The sequence below is a fragment of the Vipera berus genome (genome assembly GCF_964194415.1).
Source record: "Vipera berus genome assembly, chromosome: 2".
NCBI lineage: Eukaryota > Metazoa > Chordata > Lepidosauria > Squamata > Viperidae > Vipera > Vipera berus.
This window is the reverse complement of record NC_138203.1, coordinates 275,300,771-275,325,507: the sequence shown is the minus strand read 5'-3', so window position 1 is coordinate 275,325,507 and position 24,737 is coordinate 275,300,771. Positions and strand designations below refer to the sequence as shown.

At 40.9% G+C, this 24,737-nt stretch overlaps 2 protein-coding genes across 7 annotated transcripts in view; both read left to right on the top strand.

Moving 5' to 3' along the window:
* The window catches only part of LOC308662044 (uncharacterized protein), a 40,167-nt gene extending 17,663 nt beyond the window's left edge, over positions 1-22,504 (top strand). The window contains exon 2 of the mRNA XM_081317461.1: positions 22,441-22,504. The gene's annotated coding sequence lies outside the window, so the exon portion shown is untranslated. The remainder of the gene's footprint in view (positions 1-22,440) is intronic.
* Positions 1-24,240, top strand: part of LOC308662040 (uncharacterized protein) — a 52,864-nt gene extending 28,624 nt beyond the window's left edge. For 2 of the 6 annotated variants that reach the window (XM_081317453.1, XM_081317452.1), the window contains exon 3: positions 678-6,990. In XM_081317453.1, coding sequence (XP_081173579.1) covers positions 1,475-3,745 — 2,271 coding nt within the window. In that variant the 5' untranslated portion in view covers positions 678-1,474 and the 3' untranslated portion in view covers positions 3,746-6,990. Of the gene's footprint in view, positions 1-677; positions 6,991-7,302; positions 7,502-12,187; positions 12,220-20,857 lie in introns of those variants that run through there. The other 4 variants (XR_014025086.1, XM_081317456.1, XM_081317455.1 and 1 more) reach the window with 4 other exon arrangements.
* The last annotated feature ends 497 nt before the right edge of the window (positions 24,241-24,737 follow it).

Sequence of the window (24,737 nt, the reverse complement as noted above, 5' to 3'; positions counted from 1 at the left end):
CTTTAGGTAATCTCTTTCTTCCTTTTATCTCCATTTTACTACTTTTGTAATCTAATTTTTCATTCACAATTGCGTTAAAACCTCCTAAACAAATATTTTGAAATTCCATTTCCAATATTTTCCTGTGTCATTTTTGATAAAATATTTCTTGTTTATTGTTTGGTGCATATATTGCTATTATCAACATCTTTTTTCCATCATTAAAATTCTTCCTTCAAGGTCCCTTACAACTCTGTTATTCTGTTATCCATCAGTAAAGCCGTCACTATTTTGTGACATTTTTCCAGGCTTGAAAGACATGGATTTTCTTCATATATACTTTTGTAGGATTGTGTATCTGTATTTCTCTCTGTATGCATATATCTGGAATTACATAATCTATCTCCATCACTTCCAGATGTATTTGATGATAACCCTTTGTATTACTTCGGTCAATTTGTGATTGACCGAAGTCATCAAGAAATTTTATCCAAATCAGCAACTGAATTTGATTGATTGGATATTTTAACATGGATGTCGGTAATATTCCATGTATCAGATGAATCATAAACAATGTAAAAGATTATTCTATCATTGTGGCATGTTTGATTTTTCATTGTAATGTATACTTTTTTTCTTTTTCACACCTCTCACCATTTTATAAAAATTAAAGTTACACTTTTCTTTAAATCTTATAGAAAAGAGGATGGGAAGAAGAGCACTCTGGACAGCTAAGAATAAGCAGCAACAATGAAAAGGAAAGCAAATCGAGCCAGAAATCTAAATATTTCTCATTTCCTTCAGAAAAGTACACAATTCTCCTCCAGCAGCTCTTAGAAAAAAAGAAAGAAAATCAAGAAAGATTTCAAACTGGAATAAGTAGATTATTCAGAACTCAAGGATACCTTACATGAAAAGTCAAGGGAGATTATTTTTCATTCAGCAAAAGAGGGAAATATCGAAATCAGTGGAGGAAAAGGTGACTAGGAAACTCACGTAGAGCAGAGAGTCATGCAGGCGTCGCCCTGTGAGGAAGAAATCAGATTGAATGAAAGCACCACTAAACAAGGGATTGTCCATATTTTTGACTTCCTCAAGAATTTCAGCTGTGGAAAACCTTCGTACTTGTGTCTGTGGTTGGAAAAGCACACATTGCAAATCACAACTGATTATTTACACGAGGAGCCACACAGGAGAAAAGCCATAGAAATCATCTGATTGTGGCAAAAGCTTTGGTCAGAACAGCTCCTTTGTGGTTCATGGAAGGAGTCACAGAAGAGATAAGCCATAAAAGCACTCCTAGTGCAGTAAATACATTAGTGAGCATGGCAATTGGTGATACACCAGAGGATTGACAGAAAATCTACGACTGTACTGATTGTATGAAACTTGCATTAGAAATTCCCATGTCAAGAGAAACCAGAGGAGTCACACAGGAGAGAAAGCATATGAGTGTCCACTTTGTGGGGAAAGTTTCAATGCAAATTCTGACCTGATGAAAAACCAGAGGACTCACTCAGGACAGAAACCCTTTGAATGTCCTGATTGTGGGAAATGTTTTACTAAGAATTCCAACTTGATAATACACCAGAGAACTCACACAGGAGAGAAACCCTTTGAATGTCCTATCTGTGGGAGATGTTTTAGTAAGAATTCCCACCTGGTGGCACACCAGAGAACTCACACAGGAGAGAAACCCTTTGAATGTCCTATCTGTGGGAAAAGTTTCAGTCAGAATTCCAACCTTGTGACACACCAGAGGACTCACACAGGAGAAAAACCCTTTGAATGTCCTGATTGTGGGAAATGTTTTACTAAGAATTCCAAATTGATGATACACCAGAGAACTCACACAGGAGAGAAACCCTTTGAATGTCCTGATTGTGGGAAATGTTTTACTAAGAATTCCAAATTGATGATACACCAGAGAACTCACACAGGAGAGAAACCCTTTGAATGTGCTATCTGTGGGAAAAGTTTCAGTCAGAATTCCAACCTTGTGAGACACCAGAGGACTCACACAGGAGAAAAACCCTTTGAATGTCCTGATTGTGGGAAATGTTTTACTAAGAATTCCAAATTGATGATACACCAGAGAACTCACACAGGAGAGAAACCCTTTGAATGTCCTGATTGTGGGAAATGTTTTACTAAGAATTCCAAATTGATGATACACCAGAGAACTCACACAGGAGAGAAACCCTTTGAATGTGCTATCTGTGGGAGATGTTTTAGTAAGAATTCCAACCTGGTGGCACACCAGAGAACTCACACAGGAGAGAAACCCTTTGAATGTCCTATCTGTGGGAAAAGTTTCAGTCAGAATTCCCACCTGGTGACACACCAGAGGACTCACACAGGAGAAAAACCCTTTGAATGTCCTGATTGTGGGAAAAGTTTCAGTGAGAATTCGAGCCTTGTGAAACACCAGTGGACTCACACAGGAGAGAAACCCTTTGAATGTCCTATCTGTGGGAAAAGTTTCAGTCAGAATTCCCACCTGGTGACACACCAGAGGACTCACACAGGAGAAAAACCCTTTGAATGTCCTGACTGTGGGAAAAGTTTCAATGAGAATTCCATCCTTGTGAAACACCAGTGGACTCACACAAGAGAGAAACCCTTTGAATGTCCTGATTGTGGGAAATGTTTCAGTAAGAATTCGAGCCTTGTGATTCACCAGAGGACTCACACAGGAGAGAAACCCTTTGATTGTCCTCAATGTGGGAAAAGTTTCAGTCACAATTCCAGCCTGGTGAGACACCAGAGGATTCATACAGGAAAGAAACCCTTTGAATGTCCTGAATGTGGGAAACGTTTCACCCGCAATTCCTACCTGGTGATACACCAGAGGACTCACACAGGAGAGAAACCCTTTGAATGTCCTGATTGTGGGAAATGTTTCAATCAGAATTCCCACCTGGTAAAACACCAGAGGTTTCACACAGGAGAGAAACCCTTTGAATGTGCTATCTGTGGGAGATGTTTTAGTAAGAATTCCCACCTGGTGGCACACCAGAGAACTCACACAGGAGAGAAACCCTTTGAATGTCCTATCTGTGGGAAACGTTTCAGTGAGAATTCGAGCCTTGTGAAACACCAGTGGACTCACACAGGAGAGAAACCCTTTGAATGTCCTATCTGTGGGAAAAGTTTCAGTCAGAATTCCAAGCTTGTGACACACCAGAGGACTCACACAGGAGAAAAACCCTTTGAATGTCCTGACTGTGGGAAAAGTTTCAGTGAGAATTCCATCCTTGTGAAACACCAGTGGACTCACACAGGAGAGAAACCCTTTGAATGTCCTGAATGTGGGAAAAGTTTCAGTCGCAATTCCAACCTGGTGATACACCAGAGGACTCACACAGGAGAGAAACCCTTTGAATGTCTTGATTGTGGGAAAAGTTTCAGTGAGAATTCCAACCTTGTGAAACACCAGTGGACTCACACAGGAGAGAAACCCTTTGAATGTCCTGATTGTGGGAAATGTTTCAGTAGGAATTCGAGCCTTGTGATTCACCAGAGGACTCACACAGGAGAGAAACCCTTTGATTGTCCTCAATGTGGGAAAAGTTTCAGTCACAATTCCAGCCTGGTGAGACACCAGAGGATTCATACAGGAAAGAAACCCTTTGAATGTCCTGAATGTGGGAAATGTTTCACCCGCAATTCCAACCTGGTAATACACCAGAGGACTCACACAGGAGAGAAACCTTTGAATGTCCTGATTGTGGGAAATGTTTCAATCAGAATTCCCACCTGGTAAAACACCAGAGGTTTCACACAGGAGAGAAAGCCTTTTAATGTCCTGATTGTGGGAAACGTTTCAATGATAATTCCAGCCTGGTAAAACATCACACACAATCAGTTGAGAGAGCTAGGTATGTCTCTAGGCCATGGAAGAGAAGGATTGGGGGTGGCCTGATGGCTGTCTTCCACTATTTGAGGGGCTGTCACGAAGAGGAGATCAACTTATTCTCTAGGACGGGTAGGCAACCTCGGCTCTTTTATGACTCATGGACTTCAACTCCATGAGTTGAACTCTGGGATTTGAAATCCATTAGTAATAAAGGAGCCGAGGTTGCCTACCCATGGTCTAGGACAACAGAAAGCAGAACAAGAAGTTCGTGGCTGGAAGGATCCAATTTAGAAGTAAGGAGAAATTTTCTGTCAGTGAGTGCAGTTGATCAATGGAATAGCTGGCCTCCTGGCATTGTGGATGCTCCATCACTGGAAGTTTTCCAGAATAGACCAGCCAGTCATTTGACTGGGGTTATGTAAGGCTCCTGCCTTGTGCAGTGGTTTGTTTTTTTTTAATCCCATTTATATCCCGCCCTTCTCCGAAGATTCAGGGTGGCTTACAATCTAAAGCACAAATCAGTGTGCTTAGCAATAGCCTTCATTCTATGTATATGCCTGCTTATTAGGGCTTTCGCCCCCCCCCAAGCGGTATTATTAAAAAGGTTATTTCTCCCAACAATCTGGGTCCTCATTTTACCTACCTTGGAAGGATGGAAGGCTGAGTCAACCTTGAGCCTGGTGGGACTCGAACCTGCACTAATTGCAGGCAGCTGGTGTTACTTAAGGAGGCATTAGCCCACTGCTCCACCAAGGTTGGACCTGAAAACTCCTGAGGTGCTTTCCAACCCTATGATGCTATCATTCTATATTTAGAGGCATCTTAGATAATTGGTACAGAGCAGCTACATGAAATTGCTTCTGGTAAGGGGCCTTTTTAAAGAAAAAATATTAGGCAAATTAAGATAGAATACAAACTCAAAAGAAAAAGGAGAAAAATTACAACAAGGATGGGGAAAACATTAAAAAAAAGAAATGTGCATTAAAAAAGACAAAAATGGATTTACATATAATAAATCAGTTGAATGTTGATAAACATATTTTAACAATATTAGTTTCCTAGCCTTGCAAAGCAGGCCAAAAATTTGTGAATTTCTTCCTCTAGTTAGAATCAATTTGTCCTTCACTTATGTATTGTGTATACAGGCAAAGTGCTGAACACATGAACCACCAACAGTAAAGTTAAACATCAAAGCCCTCTTTTAACTATCTATTGTATTTGCCTACAATGGCTTGTTATTTACGGTAAGTCAGCCCAATCATTGTCTGATCCATCCAGGAACAAATATATTCATTTGATTCTTAATAATAAAGCTTTTCCTTAAGATTTTGATTGAGCTTTCCCAACAATTGTGTCTTATTCCCAAAAATTATAAACCTCTGTTGTCGATCCATTTTACCCAAAATGTTCAGTCAAAATAGTTTTCCAGTTTAATAAAATAAGTCCATTCCCCAATCTTCTTAAGAAAGTCCAGTTCATAACGCATCGAGTCTGTTTAACTCCAAATCTTTGGAATCCACATCCCCTTCAGCCTTCTCCAACCCCACCGCAGTTTCCATCCATGGTCAGGCGGCTTCTGAGAAGTGGCTGTACTCCCAGTTGCAGCTTGTTGGGAAGAGCTCAGCTCACAAAGTCATCTGGGTCCACTTGGGCAGAGCCATCCATTCATCTGTGCTCATAGGATCACATGAAAAAGAGTTCTATGGTTTTTACATATCAAGACATAGTAAAGTCTTCTGGTCCTTAGTAGTTCTTAAAAATAGGTAAATAAACTTCAGAGGAAATACAACAACAAATGACCTATACCATGTCATCATTTTCATTTAAAAGAAAGTCAAATTTTCTTTAAAGATTTCCAAGGAATGCCTACAAGTAAAGAGAAACAATATTTGTAGTGATTAACTGATATTTAAGGTATATAGATGAATGATCCTGAATTTGGAAGAAAGCAAAGAATTGTACATTTGTTCATTTCACTAACAATTCAGAGGACAGGTTACAATTTTTTTCTAGTGGATCACATTGTAGGGAGGTAGGGAGGCTGTCTAGTGGGGAGGACATTTACGCCATAAATTACAGCACGCTACACAGGAAGTTCTTTGCATGCCATCTTTAATTCCTCAATGAAAAGGGAATCAGTAAAATATACCTTGCAGTTCTTTTATTCCAGATTCCTCCATGCAACAGAGCTCACATCCAATAGCTGAAATGGCCACTATCCCCATCTAAAACCTACGTGATGTACATTACAAACAGCACTGCATAGAGTCCCTCTAAAAATGTTAGCCTGGTAATCAGTCGGCCTTGTGCTTTGGTGGGATATTCTATTCTTCCCTTTTGCTTTCTTTTTAAAAATGTATTACAAAAATATTACAAATGTTTCATCTATCATACATTCACAATTGCCCCGTCTTTTTTAGTCCCCATTTTCGAGGCCCTACTACATAGTTTTCTCTCTGTGACCTAACGGAGACTGCTGTGCAAGTAAATTTACAGAAGTACATGGCATTTAGCATTCAGCGGATACAGGAGGTCCTCCTTCAGGAATGGTATGCTGGGTGCTCTTGGATGCAATCCTGGCCAGCAGAAGCGAAGTTGGCCGTCCTGGAGCATCTGGCCTGATGTTGCTGCTATGTCCTACAACCTTGGGAGCCACATTAAATAAGTCATAAAGATTTCGGGTGTAGAGAGCTTTTGATCTCCACTGAGAGTCACCCCTAGGAAAGTTGATTGTGTTGAAGGGATTTTATTATGCTTAAGGTTGATGTTAGTAATATTGATATTAGTAGTGATACTTTGTAATCATCTTTGTTTATTTGTAAGCAGCTTTGTAGGTGCTTTATATTGGGAAATTATATAAAAGCAAATGTTTCATGCATTAGGTACAGGGGATTGCTTACATGAAAAGAGCATGGTGAGGGCAGGGGAAAAAGGAGTTATGGTGGAGCCTAGGTTGTTGTGTGTGAGTCATCATCTTGGAATTATTTTTCTGTACCTTTTCGTTCCTACTACCAAGACCAGATCTCTTTGTTCTGAAGGGGTATAAAAGGTGGAAGACATCTTTCCTGGCTGTTGCCTTCATCTCTCTACCAGCCACGAAGAGAGATCTGGCCACCCAACTCTATTTTGATCAAAATAAAAGTTGTTTGCTTGCTGAAACCTCGGCTCAGGAGTTTCTTTTGGCTCTTTTAAATTCCTGAATAACGCTGGGGCAATTGTGAGGCTAAGTGTGTAATTGTGTAAAACCGTCATGAACATTTGTAGCTCAGCACATAGCTAATCTTCTGATGTAACTAGTGTCACATTTCACTGGGCTCTGTTGCAAAGATCGGTTGCTAGAAGTCAGAAACGTCTTGATAGCTTTTAATCGGGGGGGGGGGGGGAATCATGCAAACGCCTCAGGCAGAGACGAGACAAGCGTCTTTTTCGCCACCTATCCGCGGTCAAACAGGCAACATCTCTGCCTAGAAAGCGGACAATACAGTAGGTGGCATGTGTGGTTGAGTTTAAAGGAGTTAAAACCATCGAGTACTATATTGCTAAAAAAGGAGGGGAGGAGAGTGGAAGCGCCGAGGAACTTCCTCTTCCTTGTAACTCATCGGAGGAAGATGGTGTGCAGAGTGGATCTTTTCCTCTTCCCAGGGTCGAAGCAGCAGCTGGGAGGTGAGTGGAGGGCAGGTCGGAGGAGAAGCCGGGAGCGAGCGGGGCTGTTTGGTTTCCTCCACGGCGTCCAAGCAGAGAAGCAACTAGGCTGAAGCAGGTCAGCTGCTGCTGCTGCATTTTCCTTCCCTCCCCAACTTTTCAGTCGGCTGTTAAATTGGGGGCTGCAGTTTTTCTGCTGGTGGGCATGTTTAAAAAGTCTCCTTCAAGCGAAGGTTGATTCTTTGCGAATGGCTTCCCTCTCCAGACGTCGTAAGTGCTGCATCACTGGAGGTTTTTAAGAGGAGACCGGTCAGCCATTTTCAGCAATAGCAATAGGGTCTCCCGCCTGAGCAGGGGGTTGGACTAGAAGATCTCCAAGGTCCCTTCCAAGTGTGTTATTCTTTGTTTTGTTTTTTTTACAATTTTTTAAAACTAATTTTCTGTTATTACATTTGATTAGTGTTTAATAAACATCATGTTGTCTGGTCCAATTTGTTTGCTTAAGTTACAAGTTACATTCTTAGTGTCTACCCCTTTTCTCCAACATTGATGAAATAATTTCTATTTTTGAAAATAGATTCTGAATCATCTTTCTCTTTGATCCTCAATGTAAGTCTGTCCATTTCAGCACAGTCCAATATCTTCTTGATTATCTCTGTCTAGTGGTGTTTCTTCATTCTTCCAGTGCTGAGCAAATACAGTCCCTGCTACTGTTAATACATGCAATGTTAAATATACATTAGCTTATTAAATTTTTCTGGTCTTATCCCTAATAATAAAGAGTTCAGGTTTAAAATCTACATGTTTCCCAATTATTGTTATTTTTCCTTTACCACAAGGCCACCACATATGGTAATATGTACCAGGTGTTTGATCACATTTCCAACATTTACTGGACATATTTGAAAACATTTTTGCTAATCTGTTGTTGTTGTTAGCTGCGAAGTCGTGTCCGACCCATCGTGACCCTATGGACAACGTTCCTCCAGGCTTTCCTGTCCTCTACCATCTTCTGGAGTCCATTTAAGCTCAGGCCTACTGCTTCAGTGACTCCATCCAGCCACCTCATTCTCTGTCGTCCCCTTCTTCTATTTCCCTCAATCTTTCCCAGCATTAGGCTCTTCTCCAGTGAGTCCTTCCTTCTCATTAGGCGGCCAAAGTATTTGAGTTTTAGCTTCAGGATCTGGCCTTCTAAAGAGCAGTCGGGGTTGATCTCTAGGACTGACCGGTTTGATCACCTTGCAGTCCAAGGGACTCGCAGGAGTCTTCTGCAGCACCAGAGTTCAAAGGCCTCAATTCTTTGGCGCTCAGCCTTTCTTATGGTCGAACTTTCACTGCCATACATTGCAACTGGGAAGACCATAGCCTTGACTATATGCACTTTTGTTGACAGGGTGATGTCTCTGCTTTTTAGTGTGCTGTCTAGATTTGCCATGGCTTTCCTCCCCAGGAGCAAGCATCTTTTAATTTCTTGGCTACAGTCCCCATCTGCAGTGATCTTGGAGCCCAGGAAAATAAAATCTGTCACTACCTCCATTTCTTCCCCATCTATTTGCCAGGAATTGAGAGGGCCGGATGCCATGATCTTGGTTTTCTTAATGTTAAGTTTCAACCCAAGTTTTGCACTCTCCTTCTTCACCCGCAACAAGAGGCTCTTTAGTTCTTCTTCACTTTCTGCCATTGCTAATCTAGCAGGTAGTAAATGCCATCTGTAGAACATTTTACATCAGTTTTCTTTATAAGAAGTTGCTATGGTCAATTTATAATTTATTTCCCAAAGATTTTGCCATTTCTCTTATTCTATATTACATCCAAAGTTTTCTACCCACTGTATCATTGTTTCCTTCACATTCATCCTCCATTTTTCAATTTAATAGAAAGTTATATAGTTTCTTAATCAATTTTTTATCAGAGGTCAACAGTATCTGATCAAGCATTGTCTGTTCTATATAAAAACCATATGTTTTCGCATCTTTATCATAGCTCAAATACATTTGCAACTGAAGCCACCATGATAATTCAGTACCCTAGTCTACAAGCTCTTATTTAGATTTTAATTTCCCTTCGGTATCCAAAGTATGTTTATATGCCCTTTTTTTCCGGGTGAACAAACGCTTCCATCGTTGAAAGCCATCCTGGGATTCTCAAGTAGATTTTAGCTTTTCGCTTTTCGCACACAAGAAGTAGTGTATTTTTTATATAATGATTTTGAAAGTATATATGTATCTTATAAAAGGGACGCGGTGGCTCAGTGGGTTAGAATGCTGAGCTTGCCGATCAGATGGTCAGCAGTTTGGCGGGTCGAATCCCGAGTGCCGCGTAACAGAGTGAGCTTCTGTTACTCGTCCCAGCTTCTGCCAACCTAGCAGTTCGAAAGCACGTAAAAATGCAAGTAGAAAATTAGTGACCACCACGGTGGGAAGGTAACAGTGTTCCGTGCGCCTTTGGCGTCTAGTCATGCCGGCCACATGACCACGGAGACGTCCTCGGACAAGCGCTGGCTCTTCAGCTTTGAAACGGAGATGAGCACCGGCCCCTAGAGTTGGAAACGACTAGCACGCATGTGCGGGGGAACCTTTACCTATGTACGGTATCTTATTCTTCTCATACCACAGAAATGCATACCATCCTAGTTGCGGATCATGTCCTTCTAGATATAACAGTCTTTTATGTCTGAGAGTTAACCATTCTTTTAGCTATATTAAGACGCATGCTTGATAATATAAGACTCAGCCTGGTAATCCGTATCCTCAATTTTCTTTGGATTCTTGTAGCATTTTCAGTTTAATTCTGGTTTTTTTTCCTTGGAAAATAAATTTCAAAATCAAAGTATTTAAATCATCAAAAAATTTCTTCTCTATTTTTATATGTGCTGTTTGGAACAAAAGAGCAGTTTTGGTAAACTATTCATTTTCACAGTAGCTATTCTTCCTAATACTGATAGTTGTACATTTTTCCATAGATCTAATTTTATTTTATTATGTAATATTATTTAGTTATCTTTTATCATTGCTCATCTTGCTGTTAGGTATATCCCCAAATATTTAACTTTCCTAACTATTTGAAAATCTATTTTTTCTGACAATTGTTCTTTTTTGCTTAGATGTAAGGTTTTTAACTGTAACTTTTGCTTTTTCTCTATTTATCTTCAAACCTGCTACTTCTCCAAATAACCGAATCCTTTTCAAATATTTTAGGGAAGACATGTCAAACTCGCAACGTCACGTGACGTTACACGACGTATCGGGATTGTTTTGCCATTTGCCATTCTGAGCTCATAGGATCATATGAAAAAGAGTTCTATAGTTTTTACATATCAGGACATAGTAAAGTCATCTGCTCCTTAGCAGTTGTTAAAAATAGATAAATAAACCTCAGAGGAAAAACAACACATGACTTATTATACCGTTTCATCATTTTCATTTTAAAGAAATTTTCTTTAAGGTTTTCCAAAGAATGCCTACAAGTAAAAGAGAAACAGTGAATGATCCTGGATTTAGAAGAAACCAAAGAATTGCACATTTGTTCATTTCACTAACACAATTCAGAGGGCAAGTTATAATGTTTTTGTACTGGCTCACATTGGTAGGTAGACTGTCTGGGGAGGGGGGGCACATTTAGACTATAAATTACAGCCTGGTACAAAGGACATTCTTTGTATGCCATCTTGAGTTCCTGAATGAAAAGAGAATCATTAAAATATACTCTGCAGTTTTTTTATTCCACATTCCTCCATGCAACAGAGCTCAGGTGCAATAGCTGAAAGGGCCACTATCGTCATCCAAAACCTACGAGATGTACATTAAAAACAGCAGTGCAGGGTGTCCCTCTAAACAGGTTAGCCTGGTGATCAGTCGGCCATGTGCTTTGGTGGGCTATTCTATTCTTCCCTTTTGTTTCCTTTTAAAAAATGTATTTCAGAAATATTTCTTCTACCATATATTCACAATCGCCTTTTCTTTAAGATTTTTTTTCTTAAAAGATTTTACCATTTCTGTAATTCTATATTCTATCCAAAAAAATTTGCCCACTTTATCATTGTTTCTTTCACTTGTTCATCCTCGATTTTTGAATTTAATAGAAAGTTATATAGTTTGGTAATCAGTTTTTTATCAGAGATCAATAGGGTCTGATCAAACATTGTTCTTTATAAAAAAACCATACATTTTCGCATCTTTATCATAGCTCGATAGCATTTGCAATTGAGACCACCATGATAATTCAGTACCCTGGTCTACAAACTCCTCCTAGATTTTAATTTCCCTTCGGTATCCAAAATATCTTTATATGTCAATTTTTTTTCATATTTCTCTAGAAATCTGAAAGCCATCATTGAAAGCCATCCCGGGATTCTGAAGTAGATTTTTGCTTTTAGCTTTTTCCACACAAGAAGTAGTGTATTTCTTATATAATGATTTTGAAATTATCTATGAATCTTATTCTTCTCATAGAATAGAAATGCATGCCATCCATGTTGCGGATCATGTGCTTCTAGATATAACAGTCTTTTATGTCTGAGAATTATCCATTTTTTAGCGATATTAAGATGCATGCTTGATAATATAAGACCCAGTCTGGTAATCCATATCCTCCATTTTCTTTGGATTCTTGTAGCATTTTCAGTTTAATTCTAGCTTTCTTTATTTGGCAAATAAATTTCAAAATCAAAGTATTTAAATCATCAAAAAATTTCTTCTCTACTTTTATAGGTGCTGTTTGGAACAAGAAGAGCAGTTTTGGTAAACTATTCATTTTCACAGTAGCTATTCTTCCTGATAGTTGTACATTTTTCCATTTTTCTAGATCTAATTTTAATTGATTAATAATTTTATGTAGTTATCTTTTATCGTTGCACATCTTGCTGTTAGCTTAATATATCTTGAAAGCATTTATTTATTATTTGTCTATAATTTTTTACAATATTCTTTAACTATTTTTATTGCCTCATTTTGGAGTTACACATCTCCCTTCTCATCTTGCAATTTGTTTATCAACTTTTTCAATTTTTATAAACCGTCTTCCTGGTTTATTTGCATTTTTAAAAAAACATTGTTTTGCCCTTTTCAATTGTTGAGCCAATTCTTCTGACTCTGTTAGGTTTAGCTTATGTTTAATTATCTCCATTTGTCTTTTAAGAGGTTTTTTGTGGATGGTTTTGAAGCTCTAGCTCCGATTTTTAAAACTCTTTCCTTAACGTTTTACAATGTGGCTTTTTCTCTGTATTCTTTTCAGCCACATAAATTATAGCTAATCATCTGAAGTATGCTTTGGGTGTATCCCATGTGTACTGAAGTGTCTTCTTTTTTATTTAATAAGAGTTGATTCAATGTCCACCTTGATTTCTTCTTTACTCCTGTCCAACTCAGCTTCCTCGGATTATGGTCAGCCCAAATATTGGGTTCTATCTCAACCTCACGTATATTAGTTCTTAATTTAGGGGACATCCATATCGTATCAATTCTAGACCATGATTTGTGTCTATTTGAATAAAATGTATACTGAGTCTTTTTGGGGCTCATTTTTTTCCAGACATTCTGTACGCAGATTTCTTCTGCCATTTTAACAAACACCTTAAGTAATCTCTTTCTTCCTTTTCCCCCTATTTTACTACTTTTGTAATTTATTTTTAATTCACAATTGCGTTAAAGCCTCCTACTAAACAAATATTTTGATATTCCATTTCCAATATTTTCCTGTTTGGTTTAGATAAAATATTTCTTGTTTATTGTTTGATGCATATATTGCTATTATTAACATCATTTTTTAATATATCGTCATTTCCACCATTAAAATTCTTCCTTCAAGGTCCCTTCCAACTCTGTTATTCTGTTATCCATCAGTTAAAGCCGCCACATCTCTAAAATTAGGTGAAAAGTTTTTACTGTAAACTATTTTGGGATATTTTTACAGGCTTGAAAGACATAGATTTGCTTCATATGTACTTTTGTAGGAGTGTGTATCTGTATCTGTATTTCTCTCTGTATGCATATATCTGGAATAATAATAATAATAATAGTAATAATAATGATGATGATGATGATGATGATGTTGGAAGTGATCATGGAGGTCATCTAGTCCAACCTCTTGCTCAGGCAGGAAACCCTATACCATTTCAGACAAATGGCTGTCCAGTCTCTTCTTAAAATCTTCCAGTGTTGCAGCATTCTCCGCTTCTGGGGGCAGGTTGTTCCACTGGTTAATTGTTCTAACTGTCAGGAAGTTTCTCCTTAGTTCTAGGTTGCTTCTCTCCTTGACTAGTTTCCATCCGTTGCTTCTTGTCCTCCTTTCAGGCGCTTTGGAAAATAGCTTGACTCCCTCCTCTTTATGGCAGCCCCTGAGATATTGGAACACTGCTGTTATCGTGTCTTCCCTAGTCTTTCATTTCATTAGATCAGACATTTCCAATTCCAGTGACCGTTCCTTATATGTTTTAGTCTCCAGTCCCCTAATCATCTTTGTTGCTTTTCTCTGTACTCTTTCTAGTGTCTCAACATCTTTTTTACGTCATGGTGACCAAAACTGGATGCATTATTCCAAGTGTGGCCTTACCAAGGCATTGTAAAGTGGTATTAATACTTCACTTGATCTTGATTCTGTCCCTCTGTTAATGCAGCCTAGCACTGTGTTGGCTTTTTTGGCAGCTGCAGCACACTGCTGGCTCATATTAAAGTGATTGACTACTAGGACTCTGAGATCACTCTCACAGTTACTACTATTGAGCAAGGTACCCCCTATACCAGGGGTCGGCAACCTGAAAAAGGAAAAGAGCCACTGGGAACCGGTTCCATCACACATAAAAAAAAGTGGGAGCCACGTGCGTGCGTACATGCACGCGCATGCACGCGTACATGCACGTGCATGCGCAAAAAACATTTTGCGCATGTGCAAAATGCTGGGAACCTGCTGCTTGTGCAGCCGGGTTGAGAAATTAGCTGCTGGTGAAGCTGGGCAGAGGCTGCTCCTGCCCAGGGTTGGCGCCCATGAAAGAAGGACACAGAGATCTCTTGGGGGGAAGGGCTCCGCTGCTCCTGGGATGCACTCTCAACCACGAGGAGCAGTGGACCTTGTTTATTTATAGTAAAAGCAACCAATCATATTTTATTATTGTTCAAATAGACCAATCATGGTTACACATGTGTTCTACTAAACCATCCTGAAAGGACATTGGTGTTAATGGTAGATTCAAATACAGTAATGACCAATCACTTGCAGGAGGCGTCAGAATTTGCCTTATATGGAATAGCCAATGGTGTGAAGGAATTCTGTGATTATGCCCTTATCTGGCTGTAGCCAATGACATATCTCCTAGGTTTCTTTGTTTACTAGGTTTCTTGGTTTACTTCCTTATACATGGTTCACTGAAGACTTTCCATGGTAGAAAAGTACTAGCCAGCTTCATGTATAGGAACAGAGATCATGGTTATTCCAACATCTCCTCCGTTTTTGTTTTAAATGCAGAATCTGTATGTTTCGCTTCAAAGTTGAGGAGGGATGGGTTCTTTAGAGATGCACCCTCGGGAGAGTCAAGAGGCGAACGAGCCCAAAAGGCATTTTTATTTTCCTCTTTAGGAGACAAAGGAGTCTCTAGTTCAAATTGAGCATTTGGCTCTTCTGGATCCTCCTGGGGAAGGGATTGATACTTACTGTGCCATAAAGAATTAATTTGTTTAACAGCTCTCTGTTCAGCTATCAAGGAAATACTGTTAGTAATACTTCTGATAAAATAGGCAAGACACAAGGTAAAATAATGCATCCTAATGCAATCATACCAATTAAGGATACAATAGCTTGTAAACCAGGTAGTTTGGGAAACCAGGAGCCAGATAATTCCTGAAAGTTGAAACTATTCCAAGTTTGGACAGGAACATGAGCTACCTTAATCATTTTTTCTGTGATCTCCTGAATTACCCTTCCACTGTTACCAATTTCGATGCAGCAATTTGTGAGATTAAATTTTCCACATACCCCCCCTTCTTTTGCTAAGAGATAATCCAGGGCCAATCGATTTTGCATGATGTAAGTTCTTGATTTAGCACTTTCTTTTGCTAAATGGGTAATTGAGCATGAAAAATCAATGTTTTGGTTATTGTTGTACCTAGCTTGGTGGTAACCATACAGAGTTCACATTGTCCCTCAGTCTGAGTATTAGTGGTGACATGGATGATGATGGTAAATGACCATAGACTCGTTGTTAACAACAGGTTGTTCCTTCTGGGTCCATGCGATGGGGCAAAAACAGTGTGAAAAGAGTCATTTTTGACTGGAAGCAATGTCAAAGGTGTGAGCCATTGTAAAGAACGGGATGGGATAGCTGGTGAAGTGGAGGCACAATGGAATACTGCAGGCTGAGTAGGCGGCAAAACTTGACGTCTGGGGTAAGCTTTCAGATGGAATTGTGTTTTAGTGGCATCAGTCAGTGGTGTTAGAACAAAGCTGAGAAAAGTCACAAACCATGCTGTCATCTTTAATGGGTTCTGCAGTTGTGTTTGTGGAGGCATGATACGGACGAATGTGGCGACCTGGGATCCACAGCACTTTGTCTGGCAGCTGGACTGCAGCGTAGCCTCTGCCCCAGGTGAGAAGGTCTGCAGGGCCTTTCCAAGTTAGGTCTGGAAGTTGGCGATACCACACTTTGGGTTTAGGCTGATCTGCAACTGGAGATGAAAAATGCCTCTCTGCAGCTGTGGTTAAGGGTTGGCCAGTCAAGTATGAAAAGTTCAGCGTGTAGAGGCAAAGGTTAAGAGTTTCTTGCACTGCTGGGAGGTTGGGGTTTCGTTTTCCCCCGTTCTGATTTTTATAATGATCTAATGCATGTTTCAAGGTTTGGTTAGCCCTTTCCACCAAGGCTTGGCCTTGGCTATTATATGGAATTCCGAATTTGTGTGTTATTTGCCAATGATGGCAAAATTCTGCCATGGCTTGACTGCTGTAGGCAGGGCCATTATCTGTTTTGAGTTCTTTTGGACATCCCAGCACTGCAAAGGTCCGAATACAATGATTAATTACATGTTTAGTGGCTTCACCCCTTTTTGCAGCGGGGGCACACCGTTTTTGGTTTAGCTAATTGATTGCCAAATTTGGAGGCACCTCCACCGGGGGCTCTACATTGAGATTTGAAATGGCCTGGCTTGCCACAGTTAAAGCAATTTCCGCCCAGGCGGGACCCCTTTTGGAATTCCCCCTGGGTAGAAAAGCCAGTGCTTCCATGGAGTAGGCGGTGGTGCCGACGATGCGGCATTGCTCCAACATTTCCGCCACAGTAACCCCAGGCTTGTTTGCGATAGCCTGAAGTACTTTCTGACAATCTTTGTTTGCATTTTCAAAAGCTAATTTGAGCAGAATTTCATTTTGAGCCTGAACATTGTCAATTTGTCTTTCTATAGCAGTCGTCAAACGACTGATGAAGTCTTGATAACTTTCATTTGGTCCTTGCTGGATCTTAGAAAATGTCTGGGTGGGTGTTCTGCCAGACTCATCAACTTTCCTGAGTGCAGCCATAGCAGCTTGTGCAATTAAAGGAAAGCCAGCTTGGTCCATTTGAGGTTGATTGTCCAAATTTAGGAATTGGCCTGCCCCCAATAGTTGTTCTCTGGTTACGTTTTGGGGAAGACCTCTCCCTTCTAAAATTTGGATTTGTTTGGCATACTCCGCTGACCAAACAACGTTTTGAGCTGGGGTTAAAATCATATCAAACAGCATACGATAATCAGCGATGGTCATATGAGTGCCAAGGTAATTCAGACCTGTGATCAGGCCGAGAGTGTATTTAGAATGAAGGCCATATTGAGTCACAGCAGCTTTAATGTCCTTAATAGTTTTTGGAGTCAGAGGAGTATAAACAGGTTGTGCGGGTGGAGGTGGTGGGGGGGCAGCAGCAGCTGCCCCCCCAGCAGCAGCAGCGGGAGCTGCAGCAGCCGGAGGAAGTACAAAAGTGACAGGATAGGCAGCACAAGCTTCTAAATCCTCTGGATCTAATATCCCGGAGGCACGAGCTGCAAGCATAGAGTGAACAAAAGGTGCCCCTTGAGTGGGGCGGGGAGGCGGAGGAGGGAGATCTGAAGAAGGAGGAGGGGGGAAGGGAGGAGGAGGTTTAGAAATGGCAACAAACTCAGAGGCTTTTGGAGCAGAAGCTGAAGGAAGTTTTTCCGGAGGAAGATTTGGAGAAGGAGGAGGAGGGAAGGGGGGAGGAGGGGGTTTGGAAATAGTAATGGCAACAAGCTCAGAGGCTTTTTCCTCTTTGTCGGGAGCAGAGGGAGGGACAGACACAGCAGGGCAAAGAGAAGAGGTGGGAGGAAGCTTCTCCGGAGGGAGATCTGAGGAAGGAGGAGGAGGGAAAGGGGGAGGAGGGGGTTTAGGGATAGTGATGGCAACAAACTCAGAGGTTTTTTCCTCTTGGTCGGGAGCAGAGGGAGGGACAGGCACAGCAGGGGAAGGAGAAGAGGCAGAAGGAAGATTCTCCAGAGGCAGAGCAGAGGGAGGGACAGGCACAGCAATAGGAGGAAGTTTCTCTGATTTTTCATAGGGTGGGGGCGGCACGGAGAAGGCCAACGTTTCGCCCGTCCCTCCTATCTGGTTAAAACATGCATAGTGGAGAGTTAAACATTCCATTATGATCCTCCACAAGTTTAAAATTTTTAATTTGGTCCATGTAGCCAATTTGAGTGATCCCTTTTCAGGATATTTTGGGCATTGTTCCCACACGTAAGAAAGAAGCTGAATTAAGTCTCTCTTTTTAACCGGGGGAGGTTGTTTGCCTGTTTTAAAAGCAGCCAATTTCCTGCCATTATCAATTAATTCCCTCAACTCCTGCAGATGCGCTGTCTGCTGTTGAGAGAATTTTCCACCCATACTCACTAAAAGTCCTGCGTCTAGCGACGGACGAGGATGAGTCGCGGCCACCGTCGGGTGAATGAGAATGGATGGCTGAAGACGTATTCCGCAGAATCACGTCGGGGTCACCAGTTGCTGGGAACCTGCTGCTTGTGCAGCCGGGTTGAGAAATTAGCTGCTGGTGAAGCTGGGCAGAGGCTGCTCCTGCCCAGGGTTGGCGCCCATGAAAGAAGGACACAGAGATCTCTCGGGGGGGGAAGGGCTCCGCTGCTCCGCTGCTCTCCGAAAGCGGCAGCTTTGCAGACGAGCCGCGGCAGCTTTCCCAAAAAGCAGAACCACTGCCCGTTCGCACGGAGGTACGCGCGCACCTCTCCAAAGGTTTGGGGAGGTGCGTGCGCACCTACGGTCGTTCGGACAGGTGCGCGCGCACCTCTCGGAATGGGTGCCGCTTCTTGGGAAAGCTGCTGCGGCCCATCTGCAAAGCTGCTGCTTTCGGCAGCTTTGTAGACGGGCCGCGGCAGCTTTCTCAAAGAGCGGCGCCGCTGCCCGTTCGCGCGGAGGTACACGCGCACCTCTCCAAAGGTTTGGGGAGGTGCGCACGCACCTCCGCCAGTTCGGAGAGGTGCGCGCGCACCGGGCGGCTGGGAGCCGCAGGAGACGGCTCAAAGAGCCTCATGCGGCTCCGGAGCCGCGGGTTGCCGACCCGTGCCCTATACTATACCTGTACCTTTCTTTTTTCTTGCGTAAATGTAGAACCTTACTTTTTTCACCATTGAATTTCATTTTGTTAGATAGCGCCCAGTGTAAAGACAGATTCAAAAAAACAAGTTAAATACTTCTGCTTTCTCCATATTACTTGTCATCTTCTTGCCACTTTCACCCACTAATGGACCAATCACTTCCTTCACTTTTTTCTTGTTTTGTTGAAAGAAGCTTTTTTTGTTATTTTTGACTTTGGTCGCAAGCCTTAGTTCATTATGAGCCTTAGCTTTCCTCACTTCATCTTTACAGGCTCGGGCTATTTGCTGATGTTCTGACTTAATTATGTGCCCCTCTTTCCCCTTTCTATACTTGTACCTTTTATGTTTCAATTTGTCAGAGTTTTTTATGCAGCCATGCTGGTTTCTTTTGAGAGCTGTTATTTGTCCTCTTTGTTGGTATTGTGCTAGACTGGGCTTTTATTATCTCACTTTTCAAAATTTCCCAAGCTTCTTGAGTTGTTTTCCCCTTGAGGATTCTCATCCATGGAATCCTTCCCAAGCCTTCTCAATATTTATTGAAATTAGCTCTCTTGAAGTCCAAGATTCTAGTTTGACCCTGTTCTATTGCTTGTGCTTCCATAATGTTGAATTCCAATATTTCATGATCACTTCCTCCCAAGGTTCCTGTGGGTTCAATACCTTCTATCATTTCATCTCTGTTAGTGAGAATTAGATCCAAGATGGCTAATCCTCTAGTTCCCTTCTCTACTTTTTGGGAGACACAAGTTGTCTGCTAGGTTTGTCAGGAATCTGTTTGATCTTCCACTTGGTGCAGAGTTTGTCTCCTAGTTGATGTCAGGGTAGTTAAAGTCCCCCATTACTATTGTGATGTGCTTCCTACATACCTTAGCTGACTAGCAAAAAGTTCATCTATTTTCTCTGTTTGGTTGGGTGGCCTATAGTATACACCTATGGCAATGTCATTTTTTCTCCCTTTTATATTGACCCAAATGCATTCAAGATTACAGTTTTCATCATTGTTGTGCTCTATTTCTGTAGACATGTAGTTATTTCTTATACAGAGAGCAACTCCACTTCCTCTTTTATTTGGTCTGTTTCTTTTAAATAATTTAAATCTCTCTAGCTGTGTGTTCCTTTTGTGGGTTTCATCCCACCATGTTTCCGTAACGGCGTCAATATCATATCTGCCCTCATTAACCTGAATTTCTAGTTCACCCTGTTTGCTGTTCATACTCTGTGCATTGGTGTATAGACAATTGAGTCTTTTATGACTGACACTGTGTTTGTTTTCTACATAACCTTTGTGGTACCTGAGTTCCCCTATTGTCTTACCACCCATTTGGTTAGCGCACTTTCTGTGGCACTTGCTATTAAAAGCTTCATTTTGCTTGGCAGCAAGGTTGATATTCTTCTCCACAAACACATCTATGTTACATGCACTGATAGCCCTATAGTTTTTAGATTGCTGGATGCAGGGATGTTCTGTATCAATTAATTCACTATCCCCGCTGTTTATATAATCTATCCCCATCACTTCCAGATGTATTTGATAATAACCCTTTGCATTGCTAAGAATTTGTGATTGACTGAGAAATTTTATCTAAAACAAATTTTATCCAAACCAACAACTGAATTTGATTGAATGGATATTTGAACATGGATGTCGGTAGTATTCCATGAATCACATGAATCATAAGCAACGTAAGAGATTATTCTATCATTCTGGCATGTTTGCTTTTCCATTGTAATGTATACTTGTTTTCTTTTTTCACACCTCTCATCATTTTATAAAAATTAAAGTTATGCTTTTCTTTAAATCTTATAGAAAGGAAGAATGGAAGAAGAGCACTCTGGACAGATAGGAATAACAAGCAAGGTTGAAAAGAAAAGCAAATCAAGCCAGAAATCAAAATATTTTTCATTTCCTTCAGAAAAACACACAATTCTCCTCCTCTTCCAGCAGCTCTTAGAAAAAAAGAGAGAAAATCAAGAAAGATTTCAAACTGGAATAAGTAGATTATTCAGAATTCAAGAATACCTTACATGAAAAGTCAAGGGAGATTATTTTTCATTCAGTAAAAGAGGGAAATATCTGGAAGTCAGTGGAGGAAAAAGTGAGTAGAAAAGTAACGTAGAGCAGAGAGTCATGCAGGCCTCGCCCTGTGAGGAAGAAAACGGATTGAATGAAAGCACCACTAAACAAGGGATTGTCCATATTTTTGACTTCCTCAAGAATATCAACTGTGGAAAATCTCCGTACTTGTGTCTACTGTTGGAAAAGCACAGATTGCAAATCACAACTGATTATGCACAAGAGGAGCCACCCAGAAGAAAAGCCATACAAATCATTTGATTGTGGCAAAAGCTTTAGTCAGAACAGCTCCCTTGTGGTTCATGGAAGGACCCACACGAGAGCGAAGCCATAAAAGCACTTCTAGTGCAGTAAATGCTTTAGCGAGCATGGCAATTTGGTGATATATCAGAGGATTCACAGGAGGGAGAAAACCTATGACTATACTGATTGTGTGACAGTTTCATTAGAAATTTCCATGTCATGAGACACCAGAGCACTCACACAGGAGAGAAACCCTTTGAATGTCATGACTGTGGGAAAACTTTCAGTCATAATTCCCACCTAGTAATACACCAGAGAACTCACACAGGAGAGAAACCCTTTGAATGTCCTGACTGTGGAGAAAGTTTCGCTCTCAATTCCAACTTGATGATACACCAGAGGATTCACACAGGAGAGAAACCGTTTGAATGTCCTATCTGTGGGAAAGGTTTCAGTCAGAAGTCCAACTTGGTGATACACCAGAGGACTCACACAGGAGAGAAACCCTTTGAATGTCCTGATTGTGGGAAAAGTTTCAGTCACAATTCCTGCCTCTTGACACACCAGAGGACTCACACAGGAGAGAAACCCTTTGAATGTCCTGAATGTGGGAAAAGTTTCAGTGACAATTCTTGCCTCTGGAGACACCAGAGGACTCACACAGGAGAGAAACCCTTTGAATGTCCTGATTGTGGGAAATGTTTCAGTCAGAATTCCCACCTGGTGATACACCAGAGGAATCACACAGGAGAGAAACCCTTTGAATGTCCTGATTGTGAAAAAAGTTTCAATCACAACTCCAGCTTGCTGACACACCAGAGGATTCATACAGGAGAGAAACCCTTTGAATGTCTTGATTGTGGGAAAAGTTTCCGTAAGAATACCAGCCTTGTGAAACACCAGAGGACTCACACAGGAGAGAAACCCTTTGAATGTCCTGATTGTGGGAAAAGTTTCAGTGACAATTCTTGCCTCTGGAGACACCAGAGGACTCACACAGGAGAGAAACCCTTTGAATGTCCTGATTGTGGGAAAAGTTTCAGTCAGAATTCCTACCTCTTGAGACACCAGAGGACTCACACAGGAGAGAAACCCTTTGAATGTTCTCATTGTGGTGAATGTTTCAGTCAGAATTCCCACCTCGTGATACACCAGAGGACTCACACAGGAGAAAAACCATTTGAATGTCCTGAATGTGGGAAAACTTTCAGTCGGAATTCGTGCCTTGTGAAACACCAGAGGAATCACACAGGAGAGAAACCCTTTGAATGTCCTGATTGTGGGAAATGTTTTAGTAAGAATTCCCAGCTGCTGACACACCAGAGAACTCACACAAGAGAGAAACCCTTTGGATGTCCTGAATGTGGGAAAAGTTTCAGTCACAATTCCCACCTGGTGATACACCAGAGGACTCACACAGGAGAGAAACCTTTTGAATGTCCTATCTGTGGAAAAAGTTTCAATCACAAATCCAACCTAGTGACACACCAGAGAACTCACACAGGAGAGAAACCATTTGAATGTCCTGATTGTGGGAAACGTTTCAGTGAGAAGTCCAGCCTTGTGAATCACCAGAGTACTCACACTGGAGAGAAACCCTTTGAATGTTCTGATTGTGGGAAAAGTTTCAGTGAGAATTCCAGCCTTGTGAATCACCAGAGGACTCACACAGGAGAGAAACCCTTTGAATGTCCTGACTGTGGGAAAAGTTTTACTCTCAATTCCAACCTTCTGAGAGACCAGAGGACTCACACAGGAGAGAAACCCTTTGAATGTCCTGATTGTGGGAAATGTTTCAGTCAGAATTCCCACCTGGAGAGTCACCAGAGGTTTCACACAGGAGAAAAAGCCTTTTAATGTCTTGATTGTGGCAAAAGTTTCAATGATAATTCCAGTCTGGTAAAACATCACACACAATCAGTTGAGAGTGGTAGGTAAGCCATGGAAGACAAGGATTGGGGGTGGCGTGATGGCTGTCTTCCACTATTTGAGGGGCTGTCACGAAGAGGACATCAACTTTTTCTCTAGGATGGGTAGGCAACCTCGGCTCTTTTATGACCCATGGACACTGACTCAGGAATTCTGGGAGTTACAATCCATGAGTCATAAAAGAGCCGAGATTGCCTATCTGTACTCTAGGACAACAAAAGGCAGAACAAGAAGTTCGTGGCTGGAAGGATCCAATGTAGAAGTAAGGAGAAATTTTCTGACATTGAGTGCAATTGATCAATGGAATAGCTGGCCTCCTGGCATTGTGGATGCTCCATCACTGGAAGTTTTTCATAATAGACCGGACAGTCATTTGACTGGGTTTATATAAGGCACCTGCCTTGAGCAGTTGGTTGAACCTGAAAACCCCTGAGGTGCTTTCCAACCCTATGAGGCTATCATTCTAGATTTAGAGGCAGCTTAGAAAATTGGTACAGAGCAGACACATGAAATTGTTTCTGGTAAGGGGACTTTTTAAAGGAAAAATATTGGGCAAATTAAGACAGAATACAAGAATACGGAAAACATAAAGAAGAAAAATTTTTTATTAAAAAGACATAATTTACATATAGTAAATCAGTTGAATGTTGATAAATATATTGTAAAAATATTAGTTTCCTACCCTTGCAAAGCAGGCTCAAAATTTGTGAATTTCTACCTATATTTACACTTAATTTGTCTTTTATCTATTGTGTGTAAAGGCAAAGTGCTGAACAGATGAACCAACAGTAAAGTTATACATGAAAGCCCTCTCTTAAACATCTATTGTATTTAACTATAATGGCTTGTTATTTACGGTAAGTCACCCCAATCATTGTCTCTGATCCATCCAGAATCAAATATCCTGATTTGATTCTTAATAATAAAACTTTTCCTTAGGATTTTGATTGAGGACTTTTCCAACAATTGTGCCTTATTCCCAAAAATTATAAACCTCTGTTGTCGATCCATTTTATCAAAAATTTTCAGTCAAAATGGTTTTCCAGTTAAACAAAATAAGTCCATTCCCCAATCTTCTTAAGAAAGTCCACTTCATCACACATAGTCTGTTTAACTCCAAATCTTTGGAATCCACATCCCCTTCAGCCTTCTCCAAACAGTCTGCAGTTTCCATCCGTGGTCAGGCGGCTTTTGAGAAGTGGCTGTGCTCCCAGTCGCAGCTTCTTGGGAAGAGCTCAGCTCACAAAGTCACCTGGGTCCATTTGGGCAGAGCCATCCATTCATCTGCGCTCATAGGATCATATCAAAAAAGAGTTCTTTGGTTTTTACATATCAGGACACAGTAAAATCATCTGGTCCTTAGCAGTTGTTAAAAATAAATAAATAAACCTCAGAGGAAAAACAACAACACATGACATACCATGTCATCATTTAAAAGAAA